General features: G+C 33.6%; 1 protein-coding gene across 50 annotated transcripts in view; it reads right to left on the bottom strand.

Moving 5' to 3' along the window:
• The window catches only part of RIMS2 (regulating synaptic membrane exocytosis 2), a 752,291-nt gene that overhangs the window by 243,771 nt on the left and 490,233 nt on the right, over window positions 1-18,287 (bottom strand). For 22 of the 50 annotated variants that reach the window (XM_063708909.1, XM_063708913.1, XM_063708910.1 and 19 more), the window contains one exon: window positions 9,902-9,967. The exons of the other annotated variants lie outside the window; for them this stretch is intronic. In XM_063708909.1, the coding sequence (XP_063564979.1) occupies window positions 9,902-9,967 (66 nt within the window). The remainder of the gene's footprint in view (window positions 1-9,901; window positions 9,968-18,287) is intronic. 50 annotated transcript variants of the gene reach the window in all.

Genomic DNA, 18,287 nt, shown 5'->3' with positions numbered 1-18,287 from the left:
AGATTCCATAAAATAGCAAACATTTTTAAAAGTATATCTCTAAACAATATAATTATGAATTGCTATTGTATTATATCAGCATATCTGATGAGGTATGGCTCTCAAGCTAGAATACAGATTCAATAGTTTCACTGATCAATTTTGAACAATTCACCAGCATTCCTTTTGTTTTGCTGTTTTTACGTGGATAGAGAAATGGGTATAATACAAATCCCTCATATGCACTGTTGCCTGCTGCCAGTAGCAGTCACTTCATAATAAGTCCAAATCTCATACTCAGATGTAGCAGTCTGAAGGTTGTTTAATGCTCCCCAACACCCCAACTAACAGAACAAAATCTGTGCTCATTTTCAAGCATAAATACTATCTGCCTCAGTCATTACTGATGATATGATCTCAACATTCATTACCAATTTATTGGAAACACAAAAAAAGCATGACAAATAAGACCTACTGTTAAGGACAAAGCCACCAACATAGGCCGACTAAGAGATGGTATAGATGTTGAATCTATCAAATGGGGAATTTGAAATAAGTCTGCTTGATATGGTAAAGACTGTAGTAAAAAAGATGAACAGCATGCATGAACAGATGGGGAAATTTCAGCAGACACATAGATGATGGAAGATAAAATAGTCAAATGGAAATGCTAGGAATAACAGAAAGCAGAATATGGTAAAATGTTAGTTAAAAAATTAGATCGGAATCTGTTTATGACAATTTTTAATGTCTAGTTAAGAGGTTTAAACAGTTTAATTTTCAATGAGAGTAATAAGAAAAACTTCTGAACAAAGGTAATTTCCAAGTAATAAATTAAGAAGAATAATTCAGCAGTAGTGCAGAGAATGAGCTAGATTAGGAAAAGGCTCTGACTTGTAGTAATGAGGGTGGAAATAGAGAAGAAGGTATGAATGATAAACATTACAAATCACAATATACAAAATATATAATATAAAATATAGGAACATACATAATATTCAGAAGCATACAAACAATGTTAGTGATAGAAGGAATCTCAGAAGTTATATAATCGAAACTCTCTCACTTTAGAAATGAGCAAACTAAGGCTTATAGAAGCTTGGATGAATTCACATAATTTGATATTTTCTGGGCTGGAACTTGAACTGGGCTGTGTTTATTCTAAGCCTGTTAATTTCACTGAACTGTGTTTTCTTTGATAGCAGGGATAGTTTTTTCTCTCAATAAGGTTTGACAAATCACCATATAAATTAAATATAAAAAAACCTTTAAAATTTTCAGCCTCAGAAATGAAATGATGATCTATTAACAGAAATTAAATAGTTCAAAAAAGGCACATACAAAAACCCAAACCCAAATATATATATATATATATTATCAGTAAAGCACTGGAGGTAGAGGTCAAACGGTAGAAGGTTAAGGCTTAGGAGCTGATGGAGTGAAGGAAGCATATGTAAAAATACACACTTGAGATATCTGACCTAAGTAAAAAGAGAGAGACACACAGAGAGAGAGAGAGAGAGAGAGAGAGAGAAATAGATCACTCTCAAGTTAGCTTGAAGGGGTAGCAGAACAGAAAGAAGGTATTATTATTATTGTTTATTTTTATTTTTGAGGAGTTTTGCTCTTGTTGCCCAGGCTGGAGTACAATGGCACCATCTCAGCTCACCACAACCTCCACCTCCCGGGTTCAAGTGATTCTCCTGCCTCAGCCTCCTGAGCAGCTGGGATTACAGGCATGCACCACCACGCCCGGCTAATTTTGTATTTTTAGTAGAGATAGGGTTTCTCCATGTTGGTCAGGCTGGTCTCAAACTCCCGACCTCAAGGTGATCCGCCCACCTCAGCCTCCCAAAATGCTGGGATTACAGGCGTGAGCTACTGCGCCCGGCCAGAAGGTATTATTAAGACAATTTCAACAGTAATTTGCGGAGAAATAAAATCAGTAAAGGAAGAAAGATTGAAATACAACAGAAACAAGAAATAATAAATGCAGGAAAATTCTAGAGAAACTAAGATAGGCTAGAGTCAGAAATGTAAATAGAACTTAGTTTTGATGGAGAACAAAACAGTTGTAAGAGGACAGAAGATGATTGGTAATGTAGAGAAATTAAGATTAAAAATGATAGCAGTTGGGAAAGTGTGTTATTGGCTTAGATCACATTGACTAAGAGTTCTCAGCACTACCTTACATGTAGGGAATCTTTAAGAAAACAGTCTATGTAGAACACAGAACATAGTCTATGTTCTACATAGACTGTTTTCGTCCTTTACCATGACTCCACTAGCTTTGTCAGAATCCTTTCTTTAACCAGGGTTCTAGTTATGTTACCCATCTTGACAAAGGACCATCATTGCCTCTCTTCAAACTTCATAGCAGCCCTCATCATTAATCTGGACACAGGTCAAACCTGTCCAGGGACCCTCAGCCAGTTCTGGTATTAAAACAACTGACAATTAACTTAGAATATTTTAATTTAATCAGTTCTATTCAAGTATGTTATCTTTGTGATTCTTGGCTATCAAATAAAAGGTTATCCCCACTGCCCCCTGATATCTTCTCCCAAAATTCTTCATTTACTATACTCTCTTCCATACCATTCTTAATCTCTTCTAATTCTCTTCTGTATTTTTGAGAATCCTTACTCCATTATTAATAAACTTCCTTAAACATCAACCTTCCTGCAGGATGGTTTTTGCATATTCTTGCCTTAAATAACATTTAGTTCAACTGTGTAGCCTCTGCTTCCATTGTAGCCTTCATCTGCAGAAGCCACTTATTCTTTCACATTTCACAGTCCAGGAATCCAGGAGGGGAAGCTGGCTCCCTAGAGACATTTCTGACAATTACCCCCCGAATCATAATGGACATAGTCTTTACTTCTCTTAAGCATTCCACTTGGCAGTAACATTCATTATTAACACAGGTTGCTATTATCTATCCAACTTCCAATCACTATCCCTTAGTCATTGGTAATTTTAGGGATTGACTATGGTAGTGCTAGAAGATTTCAATGCAAAGGCAGAAAATCATTGAACAATCATGAACCCCAGTCTCCAGATTTTCAAGACTGCAATAACCCTTACTTTATTCTGGCATCAGTCCCACCAATTCCTGGCAGTATATATCACCATCTTTGACTTTCTTCTTTCCTTATCCACCCTGGACTCTATGACTGATCATCTGAACCACTCCCATACAGCACTCAGATTCCCTTCTAACCAATCTTCCTACTCACACAGTCATTAAAACACTAACAATGGTTTAATAACAAACTTAATTTCTCTCTATTAGCATCCTTTTACTTAGCTTCACTTCTCCCATCTATTTTCTTCCTGTCTCAGTGGTAAATAATAGCTTCTTTCTGTTCACAAAATCCATCTGTGTGTTTAGTCTGATGACCTCCTACCTCCCCTAAGACTCTTCTTCCAATCATTCTGTCTTTTTTTCTGTATTTTTGACTTATCTTTCTCTAAAACATCCTTTGCTCCAGTGTGTGAACACATGGACATATTTCTTACTCAAAGGGAAAGAAATATCTTTTGATATCACATACGCTATCTAATTTTTCTCCTTCACACTTTCTTGATAAGTTCATTTTCTTATCTCCTGGTCATACTTAGGCTACTGCAACCTGTTTTATCCCCCCTCACCATCCTTCTAAAATTACCCCAGCTAAAGTCATCCATGACACCTCACTTGACATATCCAACAGGCATTTTTCATTCATTATTTTTACTGTAATGTTATTACTTTCTTCTTGAAACTATTCCTTTAGCTCTCGTCATTCCACTTTTCTCATTCTTCTTTATGTCACTCAGAAGCTCCTCTTCCTCCCTCTGCCACTTAATGTTAATGTTCCTCAGGCAGGGAAAAACTTCTAAGCCCTCATTTCATGGGTTGTTTCTCAGACTGATTTCACTTACTTTTTATGACTGCTTACCATTAGTAGTGAATTTACTCTGAAATTACTCTATGTAGCTTAGGTAACTTCAAGTTCAAAAATTGTTTACTCTGTTCCTGCTAGATATTTCCCCTTAGCTTTCTCAGTAATTCCAAAACTGAACTTGTCTCACACCTAAACTGATTCCTCCCCTAAGAACCCACTTGGACCCTGTTAAGGTACCTTATGAATCTAGTTATTGAAGGTATAAGACTGGGAACTTTTCATGACTCTGCACTCTCTCAAAATCCAAATTCCATTATTTATCAAGTATTGCTGATTTTAATTTATTAAAACCACTATTTTCTCTCTGTTCTTCCATCTACTACATGTCTCTCTTTTGCTTTTTTCTCTTCAAATCGATCATTCACATAGTTTATAGGTAGGTACTCTAAGGTGAATGAACTTGTTATCACCATTTCTAATTAAATCTCTTCCAAGTACCTCTAGAACCTACAGTCTTTGATCTAATTTCCTTAACATTTATGAAGAGTATATAAGATTCTTCAGGCTAGGAATGGTGGCTCACACCTATAATCCCAGTGCTTTGGGAGGCCAAAGCGGGCGGATCACCTGAGGTCAGGAGTTCGAGACTAGCCTGGCCAACATGGGGAAAACCCATCTCTACTAAAAATACAAAAATTAGCCAGATGCAGTGGCACATGCCTGTAATGTCAGCTACTCAGGAGGCTGAGGCAGGAGAATCGCTTGAACCTGGGAGGTGGAGGTTGCAGTGAGTCAAGATCATGCCATTGGCACTCCAGCCTGGTGACAGAGTGAGACTCCATTGCAAAAAAAAAAAAAAAAAGATTCTTCACAAGTGGAACCCTCTCTATCATTCCAGATTCATTTCTTGCTATTTCCTGCCTTGCCAATAATGTTACAACAATTCTAAAATACGATATTTATTACTTCTGTGACCCTGTTCATACATTTCTTTAAAATGTCACAAATATCCTCCCTCACCTCCACATCAATCTAAATAATTCCTATTTATTCTTTAAGATACAGCTGAGTTGTTGTGTCTTCCATGATACTTTACATAAAAATCTAGCTGCCCACCACAGATGTTAGTAGTTCCTTAATATGTTGTGTATAGCTCTAAGCAGGGATAAGTACTAGAAAAATAAGTAGGGTACAAAGGTAAATGTTAAAAAAGGTTATATTTATTAAAATAAAGGGTATATTTTAATAAAGAGATATTAATAAAGGGTAACATGATATCCATCCTAAACATGTTTGTTCAAATGAGTGAATTTAAAAATGCACAATGAATCAAATATTATTTCATACTAGTTAGCATAACCTGGACAGAAGACATGCTTTGATTTCTAGTGTTAGTTAATATTGTCTCTTGAAGTAATATAAAAAAAAGCTTAGCAAACATTATTTAAGTCTCTACTCTCCTGTTTCCAAAGAGGTAGTCCTCATAACTTTTCATGTTATACCCCAGGGTAGAGAGACCAGTGAAAGCCCAGCTTCTTCTAATGGAGTGAGCATAACTGGGGATGCCATGTTAAATTTACTACCTTCATCCCACTCATTTAGAAAGTTCCAGATATCATATAGCCAAACTATGGCCCAACTGAAGCTATTAACACATATTTTATTCCTAGAAAACAACTTCCAGTTGAAAGTATATGCTACCTTGAAACCGAGGCTAGAGAACTGAATACTTAGATACTGATGCTACTTTCTTTTTCCACAGCTCTCAATAAAAAAGTTACTTTTTATTGTCCACTTTTATGTGGTCAATTATTTTGATTCAAGTAAGTAAAAATTTGGATAATCTAGTCCAAAAACAATTCTACAAGAGAAAGAGAGTAATCCAGGTTTGAACCTTGTTAAATAGGTAAAAGAAGAACAATGTAGCAAGAGAATTGAGGATATTTTTGAGAATGGATTCAACTTATGGAAATGTAAGTAGATAAATAAAGATGGAGGCTAACAGCAAGAATAAAGGGATCAAGAGAGTAGCATTCTCTACTGAGACAGAAGAACAAGTGAAGTAGAAATAACTTAATGAAACAATAGAAAAAAAATGTGCAATCATGGAGTCCAAGGGCATAGTATTCAAATTAAGATTTCAGAGCTAGAACAATTTCTACTGATAATAAAATGTAAAGTAGGGTCATGAGAGTGACCGACCAAAGTAGAATTGGAGGTAAAGCTTGCTACATTAGAGAAAGTTAAGGAAGTGAGTGGGTGCTAAATAGATTATTCAGGTAAATGCTGACATTACTCAGGCTTGATGGCAGGAATTGTGAAGTTTAGGAAGACTACAGCCAGGTTCTAAAATCATCCGTGAATAAAATGATATTACTAAGAGGTCAACAAATGACAGCAACAAGGAAGGGTAGTGGGTGGCTGTGTTTAGTTGCATTACATACAAAGGTACAAGATATAAAAATAACAAGCACGAAACATTACAGAAATAAATACAGGAGAATGGATAGATTACTAGGTCAGCATTCACATGTTCAACAAATGTCCAAAAAAAGGTCAGTCCAAGAATCTCAAAGTGGATTGGGATGGAGGTCAGAGGGAAGAGAAACTTAGAAAGTTAGTAGAGTAAATAACAAATGATCAAAGTCCCTTAAAAAAGATAAAAAAAAGAGAAAGTTACACTGCAAACTCAGCATAGCATTTATTACTTCTGTGAAAGAGGCACAGGGATATAACAGGCAAGGAGAGTGCAGGGAAATGTAAGATACATAATTAGATGTTCTGTTCTTGGTTTGGGTAGTAGATTCAAGGATGTTCATGTTATTACATTGTGTTGTAACTAATACACGTTCATTTATATGTAGCAAAATTAGAATGAAAACTAATATTTTTAAAAAATTTATGGATACATAATAGTTGTACATATTTATGGGGTACTGTTACATTTTGATACAAATATATAATATGTAATGATCAAATTTGGGTAATTGCGATATACATCACTTCAAACATTTACATTTCGTTGTGTTGGGAACATTTCAAATCTTCTCTTCCAGATATTTTAAAATATACAGTAAGCTGTTGTTAATTATAGTTGCCTGACTGTGCTATTGAACACTAGATTTTATTCCTTCTATCTAGCAAAGATTTCTTGAGTAAGACCTCAAAAGTACAGGCAACCAAAGCAAAAATTGACAAATGAGATTCTATCAAGGTGAAAAGCTTCTGTACAGTTTAGAAAACAATAAACAAAGTGAAGTGACACCTATAGAATGGAAAAAAATATTTGCAAGCTATTCATCCAACAAGGGATTAATAAACAGAATATATAAGGAACTCAAACAACTCAATAGCACAAAATAACAATAATAATCTGATTTTTTTAAATGGATAAAATATTTGAATAGACATTTCTCAAAAGAAGACATACAATGGCCAACAGGTATATAAAAAAATGCTCAACATCACTAATTATCAGAGAAATGCAAATCAAAACCACAATGAGATATCATTTCACCCAGGTTAAAATGCCTATTATAAAAAATTTCTGAAAATAACAAGTGCTGGAGAGGATGAAGAGAAAGGGAAGTGCTTGTACACTGCTGGTGGAAATATAAATGAATACAACCAGTATAGAAAACAGTATGGAGGTTCCTAAAAATCTAAACATGGAACTATCATATGATCTAGCAATCCGTTTGCTGGGTATATATTCATGAGAAAGGAAATCAGTATATTGAAGAGATACCTGCACTCCCATGTTTACTGCAGCACTATTTACAATAGCCAAGATATGGAATCAACCTAATTGTCCATCAACAAATGAATGCATAAAGAAAATGTGATATATATACACACAATGGAGTATCAGCTAAAAAAGAAAGAATAAAATCAGGTATGAAATGCATGATTAGCAAGATGAATGAAAATGGAGGACATTATATTAAATGAAATAAGCTAGGCACGGAAAGACAAATATTGCATGTTTCCACTCATATATGGGAGCTAAAAATTGATCTCACGGAGGCAGTGAATAGAATGGTAGTTACCAAAGACTGGGAAGGATAGTAGAGAGAAGGAGATGAAGAGGGGTTGGTTAATGGGTACAAAATATTTTTCAAAAAAACAAAGGAACTTCATTCTTACAAATTCTACCCATATTGTCTAGGTCACTAGACTTAGGTCCTCAAGAGTTTCTGTTGCACTAGGGCAAGGCAAATACTTTAATACATATAAAATAAATATCACACATACATGTAAATATACATAGTAAATCCTACATTAGATATTTGATAACTTGCTTGTGGAAACAGATTTTTCCATGTTATATTTTAATATAAACATGAATGATCTCTGTTTTCTCAGCACAAACCAAATTGTGGCACAGAAAGACAATTCATAAATGTCTTCTTCAAAATGGGCCAATTAGGCCGAAGTTGAGAATTTGGGGAAAAGTACAAAATTGAGATGATCAAGAACTAATTCCAGCTACATTGCTGAATGGAAAAACTAAGTAACACGAAGCAGATAACCTATCTGTTGATAACTGAGACTAAGAAAATACAAACTATTGAAAAAGTGATGTGATATGACTTTAACTTAGCATGAAATGAAGAGACACCAGAGTATATACAGTAAGTCTATAATCAGTAATGTCTCATTCATGTATGTCACCCACCTTTAAAAAAGGTTTAGCCAATTATCAAAATACAGTTATATAACTACTTTTCCATATTTTTGTAAGGTAAATGTATAATTACTGAAAGTAAAAAATAGTCGGAATGCAATATATAGCAACAGTAAAAACAAAAAACAACAAAAGATAATTATTTAGGATTGAAGCAGAATAACAAAAAAGAGTGAAAAAATGCAAAAGAAAATTAAATATAGCAATAACCATTATCATATAATAAACTGGAAGGCACTAAATTTCAATCATATTTGCTGAAAGACATTACAAAAGTTATTAGTAAATTACTGTTGCTATTACCTCTTATGTTTCCTTTCACATTAACCCACATAAATAAAATACTTATAAATTTACTCTTTAGTTTTTAATCATTTTTATAAACTCTTTTATTATCAACTCTTAGTTAATTTCATAGGGATGAAGGAAGTCACACATAACTCCAAATCACTTAGAAACAACAGTCAAGGTGACCAACCATGGCACATAATTCCTAATTTATACTAGCTAAGCCTTCCACCACATTATTTCTTTACCTAAAGGATCTCAAATGTTGTCACTGGCTCAAATCTCTAAATCTCCATACAGCCTTCAGAACTTTTCAGATTTTAGAGATCTTCTCTCTCTTTTCTTTCTAATTAACCCCTCTTTCTAGTTAACCCCTCTTGCTATTATATGCTAGGTAACTGAGATTTCCCTCCAATGTAAATTATATTTCCTTAAGGCATTGTAGCTGTACTATCTATGATTCACTGCAAATTCCCACTTTGGAAAGAGAAATGGTGGTAGGGTAGAAATGAACAAGTGTTTTCTCACAGACTCAGTATTCTCTGCAGATAAGGATTATCTACTATGACAAAGGAGTAGACTACAGCCACCTCTGACAAGGCAACCACAAACAAATCAGTTCAACCTAAGCACTTCAAGGACAGATTCCTCTACTCTGGAGGTGGGAAAGTGAGTTTTCAAGACCTATGCCATCTAAATACCTAATTATGGACTCTGCTGAGGAAGGTGAGTAGTCAACTGGAGTTAATTTAAAGATAATACTGTTATTCTATCTTTGTAGATAAATAGAGAGTTAACTGTAATTCCTGATGAACTAAATTTTTAGAATCACCAAAGAGATTCTCCTAATTTACAAAAGGGACACTGTATTTTTGATGTCCTACTACAATTAGTTAATACGTTTTATTTCATGTTATTTTATATGGGTGATATTTCTATATTTCATTAACAACCATATATGTATATACATAAAAACAGAAATAAAAGTGAACTATATCATATCAATACACAGGCACAAGCAATTCCACAAACAGACTCAATTGTAAGAAAAATATACCTGCCATCCCTGTGATGATGGTCAATGGTCTGACTGTATCTGGAGCGAGGTAGAGTAAGAAAATGACTGCAAGCATGGCAGAAACAAGAATATAAATAAGACTCAAGAAAGAAGTGAAAAAAAAGTATAGTTTAATTTAAAAAGTGAGATTTTAAAAGATAGGCAGACAGTAAGCAAAGCACATGGAAACTGTTATTGGAAAGCTTGTCCCCTCCTCCCAATGTTCACTGTAACATGACAGTGCCAAAGGTTAAAACATTCTAAATATTTTAAAATAAAATGCAACAACAATATAACATTATCAGTTATTACTCAAACATCTTTAGCACCACCTAGAATATGTTATATGATAGAGATGCTTTACCATTTTTTATGAGGAAAGATGAGATGAGAAAAATAAAATAAGCAGAAAGTTTAAGAAGGAAATAATAAATGAGGTAATTTCAAATACTTATAAAAGTTGGGAAATTTAAAAGGTAACTATTTCTCTTTTAATTATTAATAATTAAAAATAACTACAAAGGGCCTTAACAATTCTATTTAATAAAGAGTAAACTGATCCAAATTACTTTGATTATTAATTGTATTTATTAAATTTATTGGGTGCTATTCATTTTTCCATTCACTATGTTTATTATGTATTATGTATTACATGCTATTGGCTTTGCTACCTTTCATGCCTCACAACTACCATAAGCAATCCAAGCAGCACACTGATCTTTTACTCATCTCTTCTTTCCACAGCACTAATTTAAAATTTCCTACTTTCTTAGAACCTTTAATACTAAAACAATTAATCTTAGCAGATTATCATTATGTTTCCATAAACAATGGAAATGAACCTTGAACTCTCTCAACTTCCACAATTCTATCTCTAAATATAAAGTAAACATACATTTAAATCTTCACTTGTCCTTGTCTTCTGCACCAAAACAGATGCCTCTACTTGTAATCCTGCTTCCCATATGACCTTGCTTCATTTATTATTCCCTTCCTCAACTGCACTTAATCCTAAAAATAAAACCCTTGCTAATCTTTCCTTCCTCTCAAGCCACTGTATCTCGCTCATTTTCTTTTCAACATAGAACATCTTAAAACACATATCTACAATTCTTGCCACCTCTGCTAGACTTTGTTTTCATGCTTTAAGCTTACTGTAATTTGACTTCTGCTTCTACCACACTCTCGAAGCTATCTTATGAATGTGCAATTCCCCCAAAATTCTTTCGTCTCCTCTTAATCCTCATCATACTCCACTTACCTTTGGTATTAGACATTGATTTTCAAACCTCTATTTTTTAATACTCTCTCCTTTTTTGGTTTCTGAAACCTCTCTAGCTATTAAAAATAGTCTTTATTTAACTTATAGTTCAGTTCATATACACTGAACTATATGCCGAGTACTCCATTAAAAGCTTTGCCTACATTATCTCATTTACTTCTCATAACAACTCTTTGAGGTAGGTTCTACTATTCCCACTTTTGCACAGACAGATAAACTGAGGCTATGAGTGCTTGTTCAGAGCTATATAGTAAGTGGCAGGACTGGGTTTCAAACTCAGGGCTTTCTTAATTCAAAACTCAGGCTCTTAACACATTTGTACATACAGCCTGGTCTCTCACCTATATGAGTGGTTCTTCATGCATTTAATGTACTGGATTTCCTTTCTCTGTAGAGAGGCAGTGGTTTTCCAAGATTCATTTCCTGATCTTATATTCCAACACGTTCTTTCTAAATAATGCAATTGTTTTTATGGTGTAAACAATAACTCTGCTTTATTACTGATTATTCTTTGGGTTGCACAACACTTTTCCATCTGCTTCTGGGCTCTCCACATAATGCTTGTGTGACATGTAGACACTTCAGGAAAACATATGTTCATTGTGAGACTAGAACAATACCCTTTGCCTATTTATGAGGACCTTCAAGCAGTGGTTTTCAAACTCTATTTTTTTTTTAGCAGATCACTTTTTTTCCAAACAAAATTTGATACAGAATCAATATACAGTAATCAAATTATATCAGGATGATGCTGGCTAAAGAGAGTAAGAAGCCTAGATCTCTATCCATTTGGCCTCATTTTTACCTGTCATAGCAGTCTCTCAGGTACCTCTACAAAACACAGGAGTCCATCATCTCTAAAGTCCCTTCTAATTTCTAACATAATTCTTTAATCCCCCTTTGGAACTTAATATAATACTTCAGCTATTCCTTTTTTTGTAAGCTCTTGCAATTCCAGCTTCAACTAAGGATTAAAATATTTATTTAATAAACCAAGTTTTACAGTCTCAAAATTTAACTCCTCCATTTCCTCATTTTTCACATTCAATGGATTTACAAGCCTTGCTTGTTCTGATGCCTAAATAACTCAGATTTCTCTCCTTTACCTTTTCTCCTGCCACCACCTTAAATCAGGTTTACTATGTCTATTGAAACAACCTTCTCTTAGGTCTTCCTACCTTCAGACCCCAGTCTTCCCCTGACTAAATCCAATCTTCATCCTGTCTACAGAAGTTTATTTGCATATTATGCTTTCTGATCACATAGATACCTTACTAAAAATCCTTCACTGGTTCCTGATATCAAAAGACAAGTATAAATTCCCTAAAAGTTCTAAACTACTTTCAATCTTCATCTTCTATCACTTTCCATTCCCCATACCACTACCTCTTATGTAGGTACAACAGACTACCTAAGATTCTCTAAATTATCATGTGTTTTCCTGACTCCAAGACTTTGTTCATGTTCATCATTCTGTCAAGAATGCCCACCATTCTCCCTCTGTCTCCACTGCTTCACTTTTCACAATCTTATTCAATCTTTAAAGCCCAACTTCTCTGTGATGCCTTTTCCAGTTCACCCAATCAAGTAATTTTCTCTCCAATCTGTTCCAGTATTATTATCCTTCTGAGACCACACAGTCTTCAACATTTTAAAATTAGTTGATATACGATAATTTGTCCGGCTAGACCAGGATAATATCTGTTTTAAATCTTTGCGCACAATGGCTGACCCACTCAAATATATTTTGGATTGCACTAAAAAGTAAAATCAAAATTATACTGTTTTCACGATGAGCCTTCTCTCAAAAAAGAGCAGTGGTTCATATAATTATAGAAACATTCTAGAAACATAAACAGAAGATTATGAGCCTATGTAAGAAAATATTTAAAAAAGTATACATAGCTTTATGAAGAAGAGAAATAATACCCAACAGTTGTGATGTTGGGCTTTACTGCTTTAAAAGGAATAGGTTTTCTCCAAAATTACTTAAGAATAACAGAAAATATGTAAATTTCAAAGCTTGTTAAAATTTATAAATTTATAAAATATATATATAAAATCATCCAATTTCTAATAGTTTCCTTGAAGAGTCTTATAATTAACTTTGTCCCTATAAAGCCAAAGAAGCCATTAAGCAAGAATCACCTTTATCAAGCATCAATTTATTTTATTTCTCTTTTCTGTCTCTAGTCATGTTAGTTCTTAACCTTATCTGGTCATGACCCTCCTTGAGATTCTGTTGAAAACTATAAAAACTCATGCATGAACATCATACAAAATTTACCATTGTGTTTTAGTAAGCCCTCTAAAATCTACCTAAGGTCCATAGCCATACTCAAGGTCCTTTGCTGCATCCACTTGGTACAACCTTAAAACATATTACACTTCTTCACTGAACCATGCTTACTTTTTTTCCAAAATTAATGGACATTATTAAATTTGAGCAATAAGTATGCATAGTGTCTTAAATATGCATAATGACTAAACAAATAAAGTAAGTTATATTAAAACTGCAGTTAGACCAATCTGAGCAGTAAATCACTGTAAAAGAAAAAGATAGAAAAACAATACATTTACTAAATTTTAAAAAGCAAAAACAAAATAAAGAAGTCATAGATTCTAAGGCTCATGATAGAAAATTACTATTCAAAGTATTAAACTAGATTACTAATCCAATTTCTAGACACTTTGATTCTTAAGCAATATAACCTTTAAAGATAATACAAAATTATATTTATAATGAATTGTCCTTCCACTATATGAAATTAGCCGAATGTCCCTTTTAGGAATCACTTTAGTCCATACAAAAAAGAACTGCAAAAATGGGAGATAAAGTATTCCATTCTTAAGTAAAACTATAGCTTCCAAAAACCCTTACTTAATGCAAAAACTTTTTTTTGAGACAGGGTCTTGCTCTGTCACCCTGGCTGGACTGCAGTGGTGCGATCTCAGCTCACTGCAGCCTTCACTTCCCTAGGCTCATGCAATCCTCCCACCTCAGCCTCCCGAGTAGCTGGAATAAAAGAAAGGTGCACACCACCACACCTGGGCTAATTTTATTTATTTTTTATTTTTTTGTGTGTGTTTGTGGAGATAGGGTCTCACTATATGGCCTAGACTGGTTGAGAACTCCTGGGCTCAAGTGATGTGCCTGCTTAAACCTCCCAAAGTTCTGGCATTACAGGCATGAGCCACTGTGCCTGGCATGTGTCTTTAATATTGTTAATGCTTTCCTTATGTTGTAGTCCCTACATTCTACTCAGTATGATTTAACTGTCTTAAAATGTTTCCGAAATACAGCAAACAAAATAAGTAAAATAAAACGTTATATTATTTTTGTAAAGTGAATTTTCTTTTTTCATTTACTTCATAATTTTAAACTATCAGAGATATGTTTCCTTCACAGTTGATAACTGAAAGGAAAAAAGAGACTATTCTTTTTGGTGAAATAGTTATGAGTATGAGTTACACTTTCTGGTAGCTGACTTCCTGACAAGGAATAGATAAATAGCATGAGTGTGTAAGGTATGCCAGTGGTCCATATAATAGGGCATTTTCCTTTTTAGAATATATATCTATTAACTGAATGTATAGGAGAAAAAAGTTTATAAAGTAATTTATCTTTTGCCAACATTAATTGTATTCTTATGATGCTAAAAGTATACTCCATGGAAATAAATGCATCTAATGTATTTTGGCCTCCAGGATAGACATAAAAATGCATACTGTGGAGTACTTCTGACACGTTGCAGAAATATTATCTAATACTCTATACTTATTCTAATAGTAAACTAACTCAAGTAAACAAAAAGCTCTTAAAATAATTTTTTTTTTTTGAGACAGTCTTACTCTGTCACCCAGGCTGGAGTGCAGTGGCGCGATCTCGCCTCACTGCAACCTCTGCCACTCGGGTTCAAGCGATTCTCCTGCCTCAGCCTCCTGAGTAGCTGGGATTATAGGCACCTGCCACCGTGCCCGGCTAATTTTTGTATTGATTTCTAATACTAAGGCCACATAGTCTGCCTCAGGAAAAATTATGTTCCTAGTTGCAGTAGTTACCAGGACTTATCAGAAAAACAATGGTATAAAAAGCGGCGGAATGGAAGTAGGAGATGAAAGATATGCTTAATAATTCCTTGTTTTAGCTGAGTCCTTGCATCCAGGTTACTAAATTACTTGTGAAGAATCTATCTACTTTGCAAAGCAGAATAGGATTTTGACTAATGATAACACAGTGAGATAGGCAGAGAAACAAAGACCTAATAAAAATTTAAAGTGTAAATTATTTTTACATTACCTATAGAAAGGATATAAATACTATATCTTCTCCTTACACCACCCAAGTTTAACCAAGTACTATTAATGAATATCAAATAGCATCTTTTCTCACTCATTATAGTCTATCCTTGCTCTTGGTCTTGCCTGAATAAACATGCCCATTTTTCAAGGTCCAATTCATGCCCTACATTCATTCTACACAAAACTTAAAAAACAAACAAACAAACAAACAAAAAACTACATGGGCCAGGCACGGTGGCTCATGCCTGTAATCCCAGCACTTTGGGATACCCAGGCAGGTGGATCACCTGAAGTCAGGAGTTCAAGACCAGGCTGGCCAACATGGCGAAACCCCGTTTCTACTAAAAATACAAAAAAAAAAAAAAAAAATTAGCTGGACATGGTGGCACATGCGTGTAATCCCAGCTACTTGGGAGGCTGAGGCAGGAGAATCGCTTGAACCTGGGAGGCAGAGGTTGCAGTGAGCTGAGAAAACGCCATTGAACTCCAGCCTGGGTGACCCAGTGAGACACTGTCTCAAAAAACAAACAAACAAACAAAACAACAACAACACTAAGTGAACTGGCTGATTTCTCTATCTCTCTTTTTTTCTTGTTTACTAAGCACATTAAATGTAAATTATTTGCAAGTGAATATATCCTTTTAAAATGGTAAGGTTAAGGCACGTATTTTCAATACCTACTATACAATTGGAGGCAGTGTCATTTAATCTACACAACTCAATAAAGTTGATACGAGTCATTTAATCTACGCAACTCAGTAAAGTTGATACTGATATTCTAATTTTACAGATAAGAAAATCAAGTGTCAAAGAGGTTAATTTTCCCAAAGACACAGGTAGCAAGAGGTTAAATCCTGCATTCAAAATCAAGGCCATTTGGTTTCAAATCCTATGAAAAAGATTCAATAAATATTACATTCAATAAAATACTATTCTAGTCCAGTGCATCAATTCTTACTGACAAGAAAGGTTAGTTATTGTACCTCTCAAAAGACCTAAATTACTATTATTATCTCAAAGGAAATTCTCTCTTAGGCTTTTTAATCAACATTATTATTGATTAAAATGCTATTCATGAAAATTCACTGTAAGAGTTCTAGAGTATTCTTATCTTCTAAAAATCATAATGCACCCATATGCATTTTATTACCAAAACTCTTAGATTAAGATAAAACAGAGATTAAGAATTTGTTGCTTAATGTGACAGACCACATATATAATATTGAACTTTTAAATTTTTTATTCCTCATGTTAATAAATAATTACACAGATAAATAATATTAGAAATGGTTTTATATTTCTATTTAAATAAAATTCTATTTTATTTATTTGAAAAAAGGATTTAAGGCAGCTCACAATTAAGAGGAATTGTGATCTGGCATTGACAGTGCTCTAAAAGAGAAATAAAAACCACATGGATCAATTTTCTTGAAAACTTCAGAAAATAATTATATGAACATTTTTGCTAAACTAAAAGATTTCTAAATTTTTTAAATAAAAAATAAAAATATAATGATGTTTCAGTTGCAGACATAAATTGGGACAGACCATAAAAATGCACATTGTATGGTATCTCTGACATGATAATTACCTAATATGACCATATTAACTAATACCAAGGATTAATCATCTAGGCTTTAATAGGAAGCTTTGCTGCCATTAAACCTAGGGTCATTTGCCTTTAAATATTTATAAAGTATTATGCATTTGACATGATAGCAATCATTTTTATTTATAATTCTAGATGTTAATTTTATTTTTCTTCAAGATTTAGACAGCATTTATTTGTCTTAAAGAAAACAAAGTCCATTTTTTCATTAAAATAAAACTTTACATAAAATTGAAGAAAGTTTAAATTCATTTCAGAATTTTCTCTCTCATCATTTCCATTAACAAACCTTCAAGGAACAAGGATTTTATGACTTGGTACATAAATAATTTCCAGAAACAATCAAGCTCATTAAAATGCTATATTAGGCAACTAAAATACCTCTTCATTCATCCTAATATGACTCCTTTCAACTCCTAATCATGCCAACATAGTTACCCTTCTTTCTGTTACAGTATTGTACTTGATAAGCATCAACTTCTACAGGTAGCATGTCTATAATTACCCCTAAAGACACAGATTACTATGAAAAATTTAAGCAAATTAAAAGAAAATAAAATACTACATTAGCTTTCATTTATCACTAAAAGTAATATTAATTTAATAACTTCTTACATATAATTTCTTCTTAGATCTCAGGCACAAAAGCCAATACTTGTTAGACACTATTGAAGACTATGATATCCCCTCTTTAGTTCTGGAGAAGTATACTAAATCACAGTGAAATTAAGCATGAATTAAGTATAATCTTGATTTAGACAAAAAAATTAAGTGTTTAAATGTAAACAGTAATTTCTCATATCAGCTTATTTAAAAGCCCCCAAATGTTCTTCCTAAAATCGGTTTAGGATGCATACAAAGGGACTTCTGAGTTCCTTCGTTATTTTATCATATCTTTGAATAGTTTGGGAAATATAATGGCATTTACTTCATGTATAACCAAAGCATGAATTAGAGAGTTTATCGATTTGCTTAAGTTAAAAATATTAATAGCAGCTAATGTAAGCATTGTAACATACCATGTTACTTCCAAGTTTGTGACATTTAATGGAGCAAATTCAGAGAGCTCTTCCAAATACAGCAATCAATCTTTAAGATGCTTAAAAGGTTTACTGAAAGCCATGAGGAAAAACCTCTTCATGAATCATAAAATGTTTCCTAAACAAATCAGACTCTGTCTCAATACTTCCAT

The sequence above is a fragment of the Gorilla gorilla genome, chromosome 7, assembly GCF_029281585.2.
Source record: "Gorilla gorilla gorilla isolate KB3781 chromosome 7, NHGRI_mGorGor1-v2.1_pri, whole genome shotgun sequence".
Classification (NCBI taxonomy): Eukaryota; Metazoa; Chordata; class Mammalia; order Primates; family Hominidae; genus Gorilla; species Gorilla gorilla.
Note: the sequence above shows the minus strand (reverse complement) of the source record. Positions and strands in the feature narration are given on the sequence as shown.